The following is a 21,186-nucleotide window of genomic DNA, read 5'->3' as shown; positions in this document are numbered from 1 at the left end:
TTTATTCAAATACAACTGGGACTTTGAAGTCATGTTAGGCCAAACTCAGACTGACAGACAAATGGCTAAGTGTAAATACTAAGTAGGTTTTTCGATGATGCACTTTTCAGCAAGTAATTGGTGTTTCTTTGCTTGGTAAATGTGTTATGTTTAAAAATAAAATATATCCTTAAGAGAGGTGGATTGTTTGCACATACAAATTTGTTTGTTTGTTTGTTTTGGGTTTAGCGCCGTTTTTCAACAGTATTTCAGTAATGTAACGGCGGGCAGTTAACATAACCGGTGTTCCTGGATTCTGTACCAGTACAAACCTGTTCTCCGCAAGTAACTGCCAACTTCCCCACATGAATCAGAGGTGGAGGACAAATGATGTCAGACACAATGTCTTTTATCAAATACCCACAAAGAAATAAGAAAGAACGACAAGTGTCACATACATACTTTATTCCATACATACTTTTTGATATTTGTTTAAACATCGAAACACATAATAATCTAAATATTTAGAAATGGCAAAATTAATATCTACAGTTTCGATGTCCTTCCTAAAACAATAAAGAATGTACATCGGAAGGAGAACAAAATATCTTGAAAGGTCATGAAAATTATTGTTATATTTAGAATTTCAAAAAATTGTCCCGGAAAATTGTAGACTGAAATATTTAAGATATGCCAATATAGTAATTTGTTATTCTCTAATAAATCAGCACTTCCAATATAAAATTTCGAAACATGAACATTAAACAAGGGAGTTTTTTCTACGTGTCATCAAAACGCTAGACATATTTTGCACTTAAATACTAAAATATGATAGCTCGATAATTTGTTAATCAGTCTAACAAAGTAGAGTAAATTTTGCACTTTTTCGAAATTTAATGGTCTAAAATTGCATTTTGCACCGTAAAAACTAACAAAATCTTGTTTTAGACACAAAGCGTAAAGTTTTATATATAGTCGTATGGTACTGTTTAGTCCATCTTATCTTTAGCAGGGGTTTTCATCAATTTAAAATGTACATTAAATACTCTAAAGGTCACCGGTTGTGCCAGTAAAATTATTTTTATTCTTAATATTAATATTTGAATTTTTAACATGTAGTTTCCCAGTGTTAAAACAGACAAAAATACGATTTGAAAATAAAAGGATGTCGAAATCTTAAATGTTTCTTAAGAAAGCCCTGCCTTTACGCTTATTGAGATATTCTGAGCGTGTGTGATTAAACTCTATTCACAAATAAGTCAACCATGATTTTCCTTTTGTTTTCAGATATCACTCGGGCTTAATTTTACCATCGAAAATATCTTCTGAAAATTTGTTTAATGAATTTAATTCTTTTTCTAGTATTTTGAGTTTAAAATCATCTTACTGCCATCTTTACAGTATTTAACAATATAAATAGTATTGTGTTATAATTAAAGTAAAAACATAGAAACAAGGGGAAGATTCTGTTATCACCATTGTAGTCAATACATAATAAAAATAAAATTTTGTGTAAAAAAAAATTCGGGAAAAAATACTTCGTTTCAAATTGAATTGACAATGGACCGAAAACTGTCTATTTAAATAAAATAAAATGAAATAAAATAAAAAAAGAAAAAAAGAAAAAAAAAAGAAATAAATAAAAAACTCATGTATGCATGCATGCTTACATTTCACAAAGTCTGATTAATATCTTGACAAAATAAATAAAGCTTGATTAAACACTGCATACATATGTAACCACAACTCTGCAAACAGGACAATATACGCCCGAAGTTTTATATCAGAGGAGGAAGAAGAAAATCTTAAAAAATCTTGGATGTAATGTGGAAGAGGGTAAGGGATGTCTTCTATAGGGGGCGGGACGGAAAGCGTGAGTAATGTAGATTGCTCAACAACCAAACTACCTTATAATCATCAACCTTTATTCCAAATTTAAAGTCGAAAAGTTGAATAATCCCTCGCTTGCGTTCCAGACACTCTATACAAAGGACAACTTTAATTTAATATGTGACCACAACCTTTGATCAACTAACCAAGTCCATCTGTTCTGCATATCGTGTCATTGCTACCTGTCTTCATGCCAAGGTCAAAGACAATACCTTAGATTGTTATTAAGCTATGCTAAGGACACATTTGATCTTGCTATAACTATGATTTGTGACCTACAACTTAATTCATGCTTTCAAAAAACATACCAAAACAAAAAGTGTTTTTATGCGGAATAGGGATGGGGGTGAGTAGAGCTTAGGAGTAACGAGGATTGCTGCATTCATTAAATCACCTCATCACAACCAATATGACTAAAGTACTTGATCTTCTAAACGAAGATCTGAGAATGACCCCTTCACATTCGTCTTCTGTATATTTTGGATTTCCAATATTGCTTTTTTTATTTTCGCAAATCTACTTTTATTTGAACCAATCAGACGACTTATTCAAATGTCAAAGAGAAAGAAAAATGTGCACTCAATCCAGGGTTCGAACCCTGGACCCCTCGTGTACAGAGCAAGTGTTAACTGTGCTAAACGGCTTGCTGATGTATTATGACATAAGATTTGTAAATATCAAAAATCAAGGCTAACTAAGATTTGCAAAATGTTGTAAGTTAATAGGATAGCGAAAGGGTGGTCAGAACAAGGCTATCAATTGCTCGTTCTCAGATCCTAAGTGTGGCGTAATAGGAGATGTACTTTAGTCAGATTGTCATCACCACCTACCTGTATTCCTAATATGAATTTAATATCTTGAAAGTTTTTTAAGTGTGCTCTGGACACAAAATAAAAGGGACAAATTTGAACACAATTTGTGATATTGTAATTTGATCTATAGACAAAATTCATGCGCCAAGCACATTATGTAATTGCTACCTACCTGCATGCAAAATTTGAAGTCAATATTTTTACTTTTGAATTGATATCAAGTTATGCTCTGGACACAAGATATGACAGAACAAATATTAACTAACTGTGGCCAAAACCGTTGGTCTATAGATCTGGTGTATGTACTCCGCATATTTTCTTGTTAACAATTACATTTATGCCAAGATTGAGGTGAATATTTGAACGGGTACCAGGTTATGCTCAGGAAAAGAAATAAGAAGAACAAAAGAACAGCTCCACTTGTGACCTTGACCTTTGACCTATGGGCATGGTTCATGCACTCTGCACATTGCCTTAACCTTTCTATACGCAAAAAAATGTAAAGGGAATACATTGAATACTTATTAAGTTATACTCAGAAATATGAGGGTCAAATTTTACCTCATAGTTCCATTTCTGACTTTGCAATTAAAATATGTCCTCTAACAAACTCGTAAGTGCTCTGAACATCGTTTTATCGCCACCTACCAATGTTAATATCTTGAACGGTTACTGAGTTTAGCTACGGACAGGAAGTATGACGGACGGACGGACGAATGGACGGACAGACTCACGCAATACGTCTTTTTTTCAAAACAAGTATGTAAAAATGGTAAATGTAATTTATGACAAACCTAGGATACGCATAAAACAAAAACATAAACGCTATGTCTTCTTGTCGTCTAATTGTTCAGTTCATTCCTATGCATCTGAACTATCTTAAAAGGATTAAATGGAACAGTTTTATGTTTTATTTACGGGGCTGACTATAAAACAAAATCTTTAATACACGGTAAGTAAATCAGACAGTGGGTCCTTCATACTATGGGTACTACCTCAGAGTCTGTTGTATCTGTTTTATCCTGCATTAAAACTTTCAAGGACCTTACAAAGACGAAAATGTTCCTATTATTGGCAAACATATTAATAAACTAACATTATTGAAATTACAAAACTCGTCGTATTCAAGTGCTTATGTTTAGATAATGTTTATATAACCAATTACAAGATACAAATCGTACATTACTTAGTGTACAATATTTGCTCAACATTCTTTCTGCAAAAATTAGTGCGGCTATATTTCACTAGCTTTGATAAAGAAAAGCTTATATTCACATGCAAAATGATAACAATCTATACACAAGCATTTAACAATGATATAAAGATCTTAGAAGCATTATGTAAATAATTCACACTAGTGATATTATTTAGAGAAATATAGTGTCTTGTAAAGATATCACAACTTTTGTCACTTTCCTATATACAGTTAACCACTAATTACCATCGTTCAGCTATACAAATAATATAATTTATCTTTACCTATTTATTCACAAACGTTTTTGTCAAAAAAGAAACATTACATCAGCTAAAATAAAAACACATCAGCTATCAGATATATTTAGCAGTGTTATTATAAGGTATTAAACATAGTAGATAATCCTGGATACTCTAGGCTAAAATTCGATAAGAAAGTTTGAAATTAAAAACTATTTTACAGCGTTTAAGACTTAAACGTTTCATTTATTCGTTGGCTACACTACGAAAAAGCGGAGTTGCATGCTAAATTCTTTTCCAGTGTAATATCACAATAATATACTAAATATGTAAGGTCGTTATTTGCTTCATATGTGAATAACTGAAGACTGAACGTTTCATGATATATGTGTCACCTTATTTAACCCTTTATTCGTTTTACTGGTACAGTAGCATTTGTACAGTAAAATCGGAATGTCACCAAAAGAGGTATCAGGTGTTCTTCGATAATTCGAAGAATCTTTCGTCTATCACTAAAAAATAAAACTAATACGAAGTATTATGTCACAGTCAGGAATCCGTTTATTACGAACCATTTCTATCACAGTTAAGCATTACACTTTTAAGGTATATACAAGTATACATAGTTTGCTTTTGTATCCTAGTTTGCTTGTGTATCCTTATATGAACTTGTAACAAAGGCTCCCATATTAGTTTGAAAAGAAACTATTAACCTAAAGAACGTTTAAAACAAAGATACCGCTAAATGTTACAGCCAGACACAACTTGCATTCTATTGTATCTATTCAACTCTAACTGATGATGGAAAATTTAAAAAGAACTGATGCAGCTGTAACAATCTAATACATTGCAATTACGACTGCATTTGATATGTTATTTAAACTATATGTCGTTGAACACCAGTTAATTCAAATACAAAGGTATGTAGAACAATGACCTGGTCAGTAATAATCTTAGTCGTATTTATTACTGAAATAGGTATGGATTTTAATATGTATATGATGAACCATAAATCTGAAAACGCCGACTGGTGCCATCTTATATGATTTTCTATCATGTTTTTTTTTTAATAAATTTTGGCATTTAGTATAGACTATTTCCTAGTTACCTATTCTGATATCTAGTGTAGGACTATTCTAGTTGCCCTAGTAATTACCTTTTTTAAGCAGAATATGTTTTTTGTAGACTTTCTTTAGCCTGTAGTTTTGTTATTTCATCCCACGAAGGCGGAATGTTATCAACACCAAAATTATAGTACTCGTGTAACTCCTTTTTATATGTTGCAACAAACCACATCCAAAATTTAGATGTGTCGTGCATATTGGAACTTGGAGCAATATCCCACTGAGGTAAATAAGTCCTGTAGTCTCTGTAATAATGAGTCTTACCGCATTCTTTACGGGATCCATTGCATATGTAATTAAAGACTCCACACTTATGTGTCGTGTCTGACTGAATGTCAAAAGCGCATGACTCCAAGCATCCCTTATTCGAACCAATATGTCGAATACCCTTGCAACATGACGGTCTATGTTGTATACTGTAATGCATAGATCCACTATGGTCTTCTTTCTTTGCACATGGTTCTCCGCAAAAAGCACACTGTTCTGGACATCCCCATATTTTTGTAATTATTCGATCGATAGGATTCGAATTTGCCCATTTCACAGATCCACTTCCGTGCTGACTAAATTTGTTATTTATTTTATCTTTTGATTCCACTAAATTAGCTAATATTACATTAGTAAGGTGTTCTACATTTTGAATATGTTTTATTTCCTGCTTCACGTTTCGGAAACTCTCGGTTGGAATAGAAAATTTCGCTTTTGTCAAGGACTGCTGAAGATTATTAAGCCATGTTTCTATAGACGGGGACTTTTTTCCGCTGAAACTGTTCTGTAAATCACGAACACACTTTTCAACAGTACTGAAAACTAGATTTAATAATGTGGTGGCGATGCTTGCATACGCTCGGGTTTTGCTGCCAAAAAGATGGTAATTGGCCTTTTCTGTTATCCACAAACTAGCGTATTCCTTCGGGGCTTGTACATACCTGATGAAATCATCGAAATGACTTTTTTCCAAAAGGTCTGTACATATCTCAACAATGACCCTGTTTTTAACTGAAGGGAGGTGACTGTAAAGGTCATCAGTAACTTTATTTGGTAAACTTTGTTTTGTCCATTCCTCAGCAAAACCCTCAATAACATGACTAAACAGTTTCGCTACAATATCTTCAGACTGACGGCTATTTAAATGAGCTTCGAAACTGATTTTTTGTTGTTGTTTATATTGTTCAAGACGTGCAACAGTACCTTGGGTTTTAAAATAGTTCTCATTGTGCGTCTCAAAAACAAGATAGGTCTGCCTGCTAACATGTATATAAATCTTAACATAAAACGGAATCTTAAAATCATATTTCGTTTTTCCTGTCAAAATATCATGTATACTAGCGTCTAGTTCATGCATTAATTTATTTACTGACATCTCGGTAATTTCATCGTTCACTTGACAGAGTAAATCTATTTTCTTGTCAATTGCTTGAAATATTTGATTTACCCTGACAGTGACATGTTTCATAGTGTCAGTTATACCAATGTATTCTATTCCTTTCTGAAACCACGTGAAACTAATATCCTTTTCGTCAATACCAGTGCGGTTAAATGATCCATCCAATCTCTTCAAATTTGGTATCGGTGTTAAGTAGTTACTCTGTACCAAACCAGCTTTTAGAAATGCATAATGTTTTTTAAAAATATTTTTGAGACATGTTTCAAATACGACTTTCATTTTCTTTCTGTTCGTTTCTGACGTGGAAGATGTAGTATCTACCTTAGTGATAAAAGATCGCCAAATGTCATCAAAAAGTTCATTTATTCGACTTCTAGTTAATTTCTGACCTTTGTATTGATTTGCTACTTCCATTGATTTTTTCCGAAGTTTCTCTTCGTGTTTCTCATGACTTGCAACAGTAAGGATTTCTACAGATCTTTTCACTTGACTCTTTTCTATTTGCTCCTTAATGATTTGTTCTAATTTTTGACAAAGGCTGTCAATTCGATTCTTCTGACTGTTTTTCCATTGAATAATGATGTCTTTGTATTTGTTCTTTTCGAAGTATGTCTTAATGACTTCTTCAGTCTTAGATTTTTCTTCAGCAAGAACATCATTTAGTTCAGTAATACGTTGGTCCGCTACACTTCGTAAATTATCTTTTTGATCACAATTTGCGAAACAACTCTGTGAAATTTTTATCAATTCATCACGAATAAAACTTTCAAGGTGCCATAACTGGTCTTGGACTTCCCTTTCCATTTCCATGTACGCTCTTATTTCCAGGCTATTTCTAAATGAAAATACAAAATCTTCATTTAGAACACCTTTCCACAAGCTATGCGCTTGCTCAACGATATCATTTAGAGACTTGTATGATTTATCTTTCATTGTCAAAGCTTTCTGTAGAATTTTGCATTTCATATCTACAACACGTTCACTGTATTCATTATTAACTCTCGCCATAGGTGGATTTCCTTGCCAGAGATTTTTCAGGTACCAGACTTGCGAATTAATGTCAAATTCAATAACTTGGTTAAATGTAGTGATTTCAAGAATTCCTTCACTTTTCGCTGATTCTTTTGTCATTTCATCAAGTGTCTGCATAAGTTTACTCAAGCCACTTATCATATTTTCTGATGCAGACGTGTCAGTAACATTTTGATGAATAAATGCGCAACTTTTGCGAATATCCAACTTCCTGTTTGTCATTTTCAGTCGAAGAAAAGCATGGACAACGACTTGCAAAATATCTCGTATTTCACTTGTATTTTCTCCCATTATGTTCAACATTGTGATGTCACCTATTCCAGTAATGACAGTGGCTAACTCATTGTCATGCTCATGTTGAACATGACTGAGCTCTGGTGATCTCAGCCCCTCTGTGTCAGCAACAAGCACGTAATTAAATTGTGACGATATTCCTTCAAAGTTTGCAGTTTTGGTGGGAATAAGTAGAACGTGTATACCCCGTGTACATCTTCCGGTCCTCGTGGAAAATTGAGATCCAAACATCGTATTTAACAAAGTTGATTTTCCGGAACTTTGTAGACCTAGAACGCTTAGTGTCATTACTTTACTATAGTCAATACATCGATCTACCTCTTTCAATACAGTCTTTGTCCATAAGTAGGGCATATAAAAGCTCTCTCCATCAATCAGCTCTAACTGATGTCCCTCAGCAACAAGGCGGCCTATAATTTTTGCCATTCGGTCTAATGGTGGTAACTGAAAGTAAATTGAATTTTCTTGAAGTTCTAAAATGGCCTCATTTATATGCCCTATTTCACGAAACAAATGTTCCACAGAGAATGACGCTTCATCTATCTTTTGTTCTAACCAGGTGATGACTTTTTCTTGATTTTCAATCTCAGAAGGAATCTGGCTTTCTTTGCTTTTTAGCATTTTTAGTTTTTCCCACGCGCACCGGTTTTCATGCATCAATTGAGGCAATATCCGTCGTTTTTCCCTCTCAATATAAAAGTGTAGCCAACATAGAAAAAATTTTAGTATTACGTGAGACCTTTCGTTTCTTGTTAAAATGTCTACAAAGAGTTTGACCGTTTTAGTTATTGAATGGGTTTGCTTTTGGCGAATTGTTTTGATTTTTCTATCAATATTTTCGCCTTCTGTTAAGTCTCTCTCCCTTTCGCGTTCCTTCATAAGTTTGCCCAGCTGCTGGGAAAAAGTACTGTGTACTGGGGTTAGGATCTGTTTCCAACGACTCGGTTCACTGTCATTTTTCATTTGTTTCATCAATATCTCAGCTTCTATCTTTCCTTGTTGACAGGTTCTATCGTCTTCATCTGTTTTTATTGTGTCTAGCTTTGCACATGCTAAACGCTCTTGATACGTTCTGGTTTTATTAGCCTTAACTTGACTTGTTATATGTTTAGATATACTCGAGACCATGTCGACGACATTTTGTTCTACAACACCTTTGTGCGTACTTAATAATCGAAGATTTATTCCAGTTTTTGATGCAAGTACGTCACTTTGAAAACCTTCTATTGTTTTTCGAACGTCTGGTCTGAGAGGGTTAGCAATAATCAATATTACTGAGGAAAACTTCAGAAGGACGTCTTTAACGTCTTTGCCATGTTTCAAAACAGTTTCTAAGTCAATGATTATTACAACTGCATCTACAAAATTTGCAATGAAAGAAAGAATGTCTACAGAAAAATGTTCATTAATATCTCCTCTCATGTTCAGAAATGTCATAGATTCTTGAAACCTATCTTTTTTGTCGCCGATTGTCGGCAACCAAAACATCTCAATTTGTCCATTACTTAAATATCTTGGTGTCATCCCAGAAGGACAATCGATATTGTAATATGTTTTGCAGCCCTGACTGGTTAATAAGCTATTGATCAATTTTGATTTTGAATAGCGGGGGCGACCAAATCTTGCAAAAGCTAGCACCTTTGTTGGTAGCTCAAGGACGTCGACATCTTTACTTTGTAACTCACCTTTGCCTGCTAATGATTTACTTTCTATAGCCAAAGATCGTAATGGCCAAACAGAGAGTATTGGCTGATGGAATTCCTTTGTTTCCCAGTGCTTGTAAAGAAAAGGGACAGCAATTTTGCAAAGGTACAATTTTTGAAAGAATACTTGCTTCATTATTGGGTCACAACATTGAAAAACAACTGTAAATATATCTAATGGACTAATGTCTTGACTATCTTCAGGTATGTCCGAAATAAAGGACATAGTATTATCTAGATCTAAACTGTTTTCAGTACTGTCTTCCTCTAAGACTGTTATATCCCTGGATTCGCTGTGAGCACAAATCAAACGTTTAAGTAACAACCATGGAATATCAACCAAAGAAATGCGTTGCTTTTCGTGCTCCTTAGATTCGTTGGGATCAACTGCTATAACATCTCTCATAGATATTTTGCCCGGATACCTGTTTGCAAGACCAAGCTTTTGCAGCACTTGACCGAATATCTTACCTTCCTTTTCATTGGGTTCTGCAAAAAGAGAATAAACGGATCGATGAAACAAAAATGTAAAGGACACATGATTGTCTATATAAGTATATGAAACATACATTTGGAATATTTTCCTACCTGTTTTACAGCTCTTTAACGTCTGTTAAAGACATGTAATCTAAAAATGATTAGAAATACAATTGAAATTTACAGGTATAAAATATTCAGGCCTTGAAATATAGCTTGAACATTTTATATTGTAATGGTACAACATTAAAAGTGTAACGATATAAAATTACAGCTGCATATTGTTTTGAAGGAAAAATGTGTGCATATATTATATATGTGTGTGGTTTATGGGAACATTATTTTGTTTTATGATATATGATCGTTCCCATATCACAGATATTGGACAATGAGAAAGAACAACTTCCTATATGTGAACAGACCTGTTTCCTTTGAGTCATTCACCTAACACAGGTTTTATATCATGAAGTTTATTGAACGAAACATTATTCTAAGGAATTGTCATTCAGATAAAGTCTGTTCATTCATATTTCGTGTAAAATCAGTATATGTTATTGTTTTTATTTCAAATTAGACTGTGATATTGAAAGGGATTTCTTTACTGCAGAATCAGCATCCTGGTTTCCAAAAGTACAAACATAACTTGGAATCCAACAAAATATTAAAGGCTTTTTGAAAGATAGTGGATGAAACCTGAAAAGAAAATTTTGAATCAAGGGGTTTTCCATATTTCTGTTATGAATTGAAAACGTAAAAAGATTCGGAAAAGATTATAAACTTGCATTCACTACATTTCAATACAAAATTTAGGGCTAAATGCATAGCTTTTGTCCCGACTGAAGTTTTTTCGATGAAGCTGGCTGACAGCAACATTAACAATCTATAAATCATCTTTCGAACCGTCTGTGTAAATTGGGAAATAATCCTTGTAAGTTGACATGTTTTTAAAAGATTTGGTTTCGGCGACTTGCCGGTGGGGGAATAGAAAATACAGGCTGTATCTCAATGCAGACGGGTACGACACCAAACAATTAGAACCCGTTTGCCACGGGTGGCAGCCCGTAAGCCGGAGAGGAGAATCCTGGTTGTTGGGGCACCACATAGAACTCCGGAGAGATGATGCATGCTTGCTTACATGTATGTAATATCTTTTAAAGGTTGGATGCAAATACACATCTTTGGAATCAAATTCGGAGAAGACGTTTAGAAGTTGGACCGATATGATCAATCGGCTAGTCACACCAAGATACAGCAGCAATATCAGGACAACGAATGACCCTTCTTTATGAATTATTTAGGAATTCAGAGCACGATGTGCAATACACTTACATGGGTGATTGAAAAACGATGTCATGCTAAGTACATTCTGTTCGGGAGAACTGGTTTTTAAACCTCCACGACCAAGCCCCATGTTCGCAATTACTTGACTGACTTTGAAGCAACAGCTACACACTCAAATGTATTTTTTTAATCAAAAAAGGAGAAATGCTTGTCATGAGCATTCGACCGGTGGGGAGAATTCTCACCTTCCGTGCTGCCAGAGTCTGTATCGGTATGCGTTAGATTTTTTATTTATATTTACCATATCAAATTATTCATATTCTTTACTCGCAGCTTTCACCTGCAGCCGTGTCCAACAAACGAACATGTAATTAGAGTGGATATCCAGGTCATACATATAAGGCATACTATAGTGATTTACTCGGCCAGATATTTTGCAATCTTGTTTATGTAGAAATGATAAATGCTATTTCACATGAATAATAGAAAGATATAAACATAATTTAAGTCAGATTTGCTAGGGCTTGGCATGACTAGCCAATTGATCGTATCGGGCCAATACGATCGCCAAAATTGTTTACACCAAATTAGAGGCCAAAGATGTGTATTAGCACCCATGCCTCGTTAAGAGGATGCATACATGAAAACAAGCAAGTAACACCTTTCCGGGAAGCTATGGGGGACCTCAACATTCAGGACCCTCCTCCCCGGTATACGGGCCGCTGTCCACGGCAAAACAACCGGCTCAACCTACCTACCGTCATGAAAGCCACTGCAACATTTTCATTCGACTTGTTGAAATTCCATTTTTTATTTTTAGATTTCAGTGTTATCTTTTTTTCTTTCAAGGATCAATAATTTACGTCTGTTTTTTACTGTTATTACGTTTTCTTACTAAATACTCAAAAACATTGTATCAAATTTTCACTGCAATTTCACAATAATTGCAATGACAACAACAAAATTATCCGAGGCGATTAAACTGTTTTAACTGCAAGATGTCAATACAAAACACAACTATGCTGTAAAGAAGTTTTTAATAACATGCTGAAACTATGATCATTATATACAAATTAAGATTTTAAAAACTTGCAAAGAAAGAGGACAGTGAAAGCGCAACAATACACATAAACAGTACATGTAATTTTACCTAGATTCTATAATTTCAACTGTCGTCGTAGGTGAAATAGTTTTCCTTATAAAAGTTAGTATCTGAAATACACCATGTGATGCACACCATATCATCTACAGTATAAATGAATAATAATTTGGAAATGCCTGGTATAGTAGGGTTTTCAGTTTTGGCTCAGGTTTTTAACACTTATTGAAGAGGACATTCTTCTGGCATGCTTTTTCCAATATCATTGTTAACATCTCGAAAAATATTGCTTTGATTTCGTGATATTTTACGCTTGGTTGAAAAAAAGTCCATCTTGGTACAAATGTAAATAAAACAATTGATGTGTCTAGTAAAAAGCGAAAAATAACAGGTAAATAAAATTCTAAAATGCATAAAATTATACTTTAGTATAAGTAACTACATGTGGTTTGTAAATATTTCGGCATAAATCTATATGTACTTGTTAGATCTTTGAAGCAACCCGTCTGTAAAATGTTTCTATTAGGACTTCTTTTTGTTGTGGGCCTACTTTGCAAATGCATCGCTCTGATGCTGTGTTGTTTGGTTTTCTGTGCTTCTGAGAAACATACCCTTACCTATTATCTTTTATCAAATGATCACCATTTTATATAACACAATAAACTGGTACAAATTAAGTATTTCATCAGGCTTTTTGACCCGCCCGTTTTGGTTTGTACTGGTACAGAATCCAAGAACACTGGTTAGGTTAACTGCCCGACGTTAATAACTAAAATACTGTTAAAATGGCATTAAACCCAAATACAAGCAAACACACAATCAGGTCCTTTATTAGAATAAAAGTCACAACGACAAAATTTAAGGTCATTTGACGACTTTCCTGCCTTGCTGGTGGATAAAGACTCCGCGCATGGATAGAACCATCAACCTTCCGTTAGCCAGCTAGATGACTTCCTCACAAATAAAATTCAACGCCTCGAGAGAGGCTAAAACCCGAGTGATAAGGGGCAAGTGATTCAAAATCAGCAACTTTAACCTGTCAGCCACGCAATCCCCTATCTTATCAGTTTAATACCTTATTTCCAGTATTTGTTTTGTTTTATTACCTTGTACTTTTCGATAAATTAGTCAAGTAATTTGTGAACAATAGAGAGCTGCTTGAGATGATGCTAGTGGGGCTTGAGGGGTGTGACACGGTCCATTATTACTTTTTAAAATACTCAATCAAACCGAGTCTACTATTACTGCTCTTGGTTACTTTATATTCTTCTTTAGAATTTAATTAATATACAAGGGTTGAGCAATACATTTATGAACAACGTCGATATCTACAGATAATTGTACTGCTATGAAAATTCACCATTTTGTAGAACAATATCAGATAAACATGCATACAATTTTCTAACTAAAATTTACTTGGTAAATGACCTTTATTAATCATCATAGCAACCCCGTACAGGTTGGCTACTATAGCTTATAATTGTATGTAGAATTTAGACTTAAGTTTGCGCATATAATGAAAATGACGTCCACGTTATCACAACGTCTTCATAACAAGAATAAACAAGCGCTTGGAGTTGTTACGTCGCTTTGTCATCGATGTCAATGGAGACAGGCGGATGTGCGCCAGAATATCGTGCGACGTCTCAAGTGCAAAGGGCAGTTATACAATTGTGTGTTAACTTAGAAATGACGACACAATAGACTAAACAGAGTACAGAAATATCTCGTGGAAAGAAAAGCGTATATCGATCACTGATTTAAAAGTGACATAAGAAATTCCTTGAGGGCAGAGAGGACACTGAAGACGATCAGAGATGCGGTCGACCATCGGCAAAATGGAGTAACGTCTGTGTATGTAGGTAAAGGAAGTAGTGGATATAGCTACGAGGACAACGATAAGACAACTTTGCGATGAAACAAGTTTGAGTTACAGTTCTGTGGAGAAGCTAAGATATTGATTATAGGCCTTGTAGTGCCCACGTATGGTCTGGGCCATCCTACAGGGCGATAGCCTGAACCTGTTGCACTGCAAGATTGATTGAATAGCGCAATTTTAAATTTTTACATTCGCAGTAAACACGGGTATTTGTATATCTAGGTCTGACACAAATATAACATTTCTTAGAGGTGTATAACAATAATGACAGATTATTGGAACTTCAGAGTGTATTAAGTGGTCGGCCTTACTGGATGGACGAATCATCGTAACTTTAAGAATCGACAGCCTGAAGATATGTTCAATGAATCGGCAATATTGAATCCTCTCCAATCTATTATACATTGACCCTGTGCCTTATCATTTCATCTTTTCCTTATAAAACGTTAGTTTCTTAAATAAACTCTTCGTGTTACAGGCATAATAAAGATGCACAAAATATCATCTACAGTATAAATAAAAAAACAATTAGGAAATACCTGGTGTAGAAGGCTTCTTAGTTATGACTTGATGTTTAACACTGGGTGAAGCGGCAATTCTAATAGCGGGCTTTGTTCCAGTATAACTTCTAACATCTTGGGAAATATTGGTTTGGTTGCCTTGTGTTTCAAGTTTTGCTGAAACATTTCCGACTTGGTTAAAATATGTATTTTAAATTTACGTTTCTAGTCGTTTTGTGAAAAAGATTAAAGAACAGTTTCTTATAAATGCTTAGTATGGTATGTTAATATTCCTTTGTTAGATATGCTTAAAATGAACTGGTCGGTATTTAAGAGGGATAAACTACATTTAGTACTTATTAATTACTTTATTACTTAAACGCAAAGTCTTATTTATTTCTTTATCGTTTAGGTTGTTCAGTTTTGTTTTATTTTCTTGTCCTTTTAAATAATGTAGTCTAGTGATTTGTTATGTTTTGCAAATAGAAATAAAAAAAACGATCTGAAACATTTGGAAGGTAAATTTCTGTATCTAACTTTATAGCTAAATCCTTGCGCGAGTACGTGGACAGCTCAATCTCTAATAGAGAGTTACATGTCTAACATTGCCATTTCAGAATTATTCGCTTTGTTAACTTTCGGTATGTTTATTTTTATGAACGAGATCAAGATACAAGCTTACAAGAAACTTAAACCTTTAATTAGTTGCAGATTGAACAAGACTAAAAGTTATGAATATACAGACCTCTTTCCTCGTTTGTACTGTTTCGCTCTTTTATGCATGAAGGTATCGCTGAATATGGATCAGAAGTTTCTGGAAAACAGATAGAAAAGTCCGTAACAAAATCTTCTTGTTTATTTTGATCGTTGCCGATTTTTATATTTGACCATTCCTCTGTTGAAAGGTTTGAATTACTTTGGAAAATTTCAACATTTTTATGTTGCTAAGTATATGCTTTTCTTGAAGATCTCAAACTGGTTGTCATACAATTGTTATGAAACGCATTGTATTTTACATTATATTACCTCTCCGATGTAACAATCGTGAATGCTTCAACCGGTAATAATTGTCTATTCCCCAAACGTTCTAAATCGCTTTTTCATAATCATAAGAAAATATGAAAACTTTTCATGATGGACAGGAACAGAATTTGAACAGAAACAAATAATCAAATTCGTTTGCGAATCTAACTGCGCTTTTATCAGAAACACATATGTAACAATTTTGTTTCTATAAAATTACTATAAATAATGCAAATTCTCTTGTCAATTTTGTACTGATATAATTTACCATTTTATGTGGCACACACTTTATAAAGAAAACTGTTGTTCTGGAGTATTTTAACATTCTATTGCAGCCATATGATGAATGATTGCAAATATAATACAAAACGTCATGAAGAACATACGCATCACCCGGGAATCAAATCGCGACCCCGCGATCCGTATAACTGGCTCCCCTTAGTTAGCTAAGCGGTCGGGCTTAATTTCACTGTCACCATGACTTAGGTTTCATTAGTCGGTAACAACAATACAGCAATGTTTGCCTAAATGTAGAAATTAGGGGGAGTCAAGTCCGCCCTAATAAAACAAAAACAGGAAAGTATACGACACTGACAAAGAATTATGTAAGATATTCTAGAAAATAAACCATAAAATACATATGTTAAACGACATTACGCTGGTCTTTTAATCACTTATTCAAGCTCATGTACCACTATAAATATTTTTAAGCTGTATTGTTCCATCTTATGTAATTAATACTACTATAAATACCTACGCGAAACGAAATGACATTTGGTTTAACATCAAGTAATTGCATCAGAAGACATCAAGCTCGATGCAAAACAGAAACATGTTCTGAAAGTATGGACATTTTTGTGTGTTTTTCATGGTAGGTGGGGAGGCAGGGATGAGTAAGAACAAATAATGTGAAACAAAGTAGTATGAAATATAAAATATTTCGAAGTGAATAACTTAAAGGAAATAATGATGTTGGAAGACGGATGAAAGTATATTATAAAAAGTACAAAATCAAGAACATTTAGGAACTGTGTGTAAGAGAAATATATGTGAAAATGTTTTAAAATGCAATTCTGACAAGCAGATTATCAGACGTTTCCATTTAATTTTGGCTGGTAACGGAGAATGGCTTTGCAAGGTTGAAAGGATACTTAGAGATGTAGGTGTGGGAATGGGGTTATGTATCTGGTGAGGGTAATTTCGACTGGGAGAGGTCAGCAGGACAATATGATACTAAGAGAAAATATCAAGAAACAAAATTGGATGTGAATGGTATCTTACAATCAGCAGGCTGCTTTAAGGAATTTTGTAGAAGGTAACCCACAAATTATGTGTTTGAAATTATTTTTGATTCTTTAAGAGGATAAGATTTTTTTAATATAGCCATATTGAGATTAAAAGTTGTCTGCCCTGATGCCCATGTTTTACATGGGCATCAGGATGTTTTACATGGGCATCATGAAGTCGCCCCGACTTCATCTCAGTGTTGTTATATTTTCTGGTCCTTCGGGATCATTGGTTTCAACTCATTTAGATTTGAAGATTGAATACTGCTTAAGCCGGTGCTAGGGGGCGTGGGCAGTGTTGCATTTTCCATTACTGCTCATGAACAGACTCAATCAAACCGAGTCTGCAATTTTCACTGTTTGCCTTGTTCTCGGTGCTTCCGAGGGATCTACTTTCCAGATTTTATTTACTTCACAACAGCGGGTGTTATGTGCTGTGTGGCGGCCGTAAAAAGTCGCCCCGACTTCATCTCAGTGTTGTTATATTTTCTGGTCCTTCGGGATCATTGATTTCAACTCATTTAGATTTGAAGATTGAATACTGCTTAAGCCGGTGCTAGGAGACGTGGGCAGTGTTGCATGTTCCATTACTGCTCATGAACAGACTCAATCAAACCGAGTCTGCTATTTGCACTGTTTGCCTTGTTCTCGGTGCTTCCGAGGGATCTACTTTCCAGATTTTATTTACTTCACAACAGCGGGTGTTAAGTGCTGTGTGGCGGCCGTAAAAAGTCGCCCCGACTTCATCTCAGTGTTGTTATATTTTCTGGTCCTTCGGGATCATTGATTTCAACTCATTTAGATTTGAAGATTGAATACTGCTTAAGCCAGTGCTAGGGGGCGTGGGCAGTGTTGCATGTTCCACTACTGCTCATGAACAGACTCAATCAAACCGAGTCTGCAATTTTCACTGTTTGCCTTGTTCTCGGTGCTTCCGAGGGATCTACTTTCCAGATTTTATTTACAGATGTTATTTGCAACTAAAAGGAATGATTTGAATGAAAAAGTGTGAAAATTAAGAGATATTAGAATAGGACCAGCTGTTTGAGAGAAAACAAAAACCATTATTTTCCATATAGCTCTAAAAGTTTCATAATCCATACCGCCATACCCATACTTTTTATCAAAACAGAATAGTTTGAAGAGATTTTATAAGAGATTGTTAGAAATATTATTGTAAAATCATTTTTAAATCGTTTTAACGGTTTTAGAGAAGATTTAAAATCATTCACGGCAACATATAGATAAAACAAGAATTGGCCCTGGCAGCCATATTTTTTTTTTCTTTTTTTTACAAAAACAAAACAGAAGGATTTAGAATATTTTGGTCTAAGTGTATTACCGAAGGAACATTTCTAATAAATTATTTTCAAAATGATCAATATGAGGATAAATTTAGATATTTTTCTTTGGTTGTAATAGCAATTAGAATTTTGTACGAACAACATATATTTGAGGGACTCTGAAAGGCAGTCAACACGACAAGCAATATTCCTGCGCATTTGATAGTTTATGGGGAGATGTACTTTTAGGACGATGGACATCAAACGATCTTAAAAGCTCCAAACGAACACTTTGTGCTCAGATTAACAAAAATAAAAAGAAAGGTGTGTCTTTATTTAAACAAGTAACATTCACTTTGAAATAATCTTTTTGAGGCGGAAGACTGTTGCTGCGAGGGGATATCTAGAGATAATAAAAGATAAAAGTATGAAAATCTATAAGAAATTTCCTGGAAACAAGGAGGAAATAATGAAGCAAAATAATAACAGACTCGGACTGATTTAGTCTGTTCACAAGATGTGACGAAATGCGCGACATCACTTGCGCCAAAAAGTACCAACAAAAGGACACCAAAATAAAACAACACTGAGTGCTAGTAATGGAAGACTTTTTAATGCAGTCACATGGCACGTAAATACGGATCTGTTCGCAGGGAGGAAGTTGTCCTTTCTCGCTGTCGAATAGATCATACCCGTCAGACTCATTCTTATCTTTTGAATAAAGAAGATCAACCCGAATGTGTACCATGTCAAACACCGCTAACTATTAAACATATTTTAATCGACTGTGCTACACAACACAGTACATATTATTACGACGTTCAATCTTTGAAAGAGTTATTTGATAGGAATATATAAAAAAATCTAACACTTCTTATTTTTATTTACATCTTGCAATATTATTATGTTTGCAGTTGATATTTTAACACACACGTACATACATTTTTACATAACTGTTTTTACATATGCTTTACATTTTTACTTGGATGTTTTTAGATTTGTTTTACATTATTCATAGTGTTCTTTACATTTGTACATGAATGTTTTTAGGTATGCTTTACATTTTTACATCAATGTTTATGCTTTACAGTTGTCGTTTGCAATATGACTTCTTCTCGGCGATATATGACCATTTTGTGCCGATTCGCCGTGAAACCCAACTCACTCACTCACTCCCCATCGTGAAGTCAATACGCCAATCGTGCATAGATAATGTTAAAACACTCTTTTGCTATTAATTACTTCTTAATTCAGTATGACTGAGCCTGTTAATGAATGGTAATGAAAAGTGCAACACCACTCAAGCACACTTGAACCGACTGAAGTGGAGTTCTTTCTTAATAAACTGAATGTTCTTCATAAAAAATGTCTCAAAGGGCACGACGAGATAACAAACTAAAAAAACACAATATAGAAAAAGCTGAAAATAGTGAGTGGTTTAGTGGGTTTTGGACGTATGGGGTGATGTGAGAGGGGTATGACGGTATACTTAGAGACAATACAAGAATGTAAAATGAAATAAAAATTATGGGATGTAATTTTGTGTTAGTTGGATAGTGAATAAAGTCGGGATTGGATAGCAAGGCACAATATACATATGAAACATGTGAAAAGTAAAACATACCTAGCGGGGGAATGTCGGTATATACTTGTTTTGGGGAGGCTGAGGTGTTATGTGCGCTTGTGTGTATTTAAGGAGGTACAGTAATGGCAGCTGAATACTAAATGGCATTGTCAAGGAAAACCATAAACGCTGGCGGATGTAACAGTAGTAAAGCGGCCACTTTACATTTTCTATTTATAGTCATTCATTAGCATATAACGATCTTAAGGCAAAAGGCATGATGTAAAACAAGATTACATACTAATTAAGCGTGAAAGGGACTATTCAGGTACAAGATTTTTATCGATACGCTATTTTCATTACAATTGTACTCGTGAAGAGCGCGTATCTTCTCTTAATATGCATATTGAACCGGATAATTTAATGCACAAAATATCCTGCTTCATTAGAAACATGGCATTTTCAAAAAAAAGAAGTCAGATTTAAAAACGCAAAAACATTGATATAGAATAGGTGATTTGTCTCATGAAAAAAGTAAGTAATCATTTTTATTACTTCGCATTTTTTAACTACTACAGATGTAACTTCGTGTCGTGTTAAGATTTTGGCTGTTATTGTACAGATCTGTAATAAATGAATGATGTTAAAACATATGGTTACTGAATTCTATAAATGTTAGGCCATTCTGTGGAACGTTTATACAGTTTCATTTATTTACATAAGAATGATCTTTTATGATTTATGACTGTTAAACTTTTTTCCTCAGATTGTTGGTGCTATACAGTCGTTATGTGCTGATTCATAAACACTAAAAATACAAATCATCTTCCTACAAAGTCACCATATACTAAAACTTTGTTACAAGAAGTTGCCAGAAAACAAACAACACAATTTTTAATTGTTAGAAACGTGTGGGTCATTAATACGAATTGATGTAATAGACCTCTGATATCTTATTTAGCAGTGTCATTAAGTACACAGGACTGGTAATGTTTATTGCACGGCCCATCAGGGCCGGGCATATAGAGGTGGTTTAAGAATGTGCCTTGGGTTCGGTTTTCACAATCTTTTCCCTTCGAGTCATATTTTCTGTTAAAATTTCGTTTGGCACTCGGAAAGTGAATATTCTAACGTGTAAT

At 34.4% G+C, this 21,186-nt stretch overlaps 1 protein-coding gene across 1 annotated transcript in view; it reads right to left on the bottom strand.

Moving 5' to 3' along the window:
• Window positions 1–424: 424 nt before the first annotated feature.
• LOC123531443 (interferon-induced very large GTPase 1-like) overlaps window positions 425–21,186 on the bottom strand; it is a gene marked incomplete at its 5' end in the record, with an annotated part of 58,098 nt that continues 37,336 nt past the window's right edge. The window contains 3 exons of the mRNA XM_053534100.1: window positions 425–10,144; window positions 14,931–15,068; window positions 15,637–15,705. Of these exons, the coding sequence (XP_053390075.1) occupies window positions 5,277–10,144; window positions 14,931–15,068; window positions 15,637–15,705 (5,075 nt within the window). The remainder of the gene's footprint in view (window positions 10,145–14,930; window positions 15,069–15,636; window positions 15,706–21,186) is intronic.

Source organism: Mercenaria mercenaria, unplaced genomic scaffold, assembly GCF_021730395.1.
Source record: "Mercenaria mercenaria strain notata unplaced genomic scaffold, MADL_Memer_1 contig_3369, whole genome shotgun sequence".
NCBI classification, from domain to species: Eukaryota; Metazoa; Mollusca; class Bivalvia; order Venerida; family Veneridae; genus Mercenaria; species Mercenaria mercenaria.
Note: the sequence above shows the minus strand (reverse complement) of the source record. Positions and strands in the feature narration are given on the sequence as shown.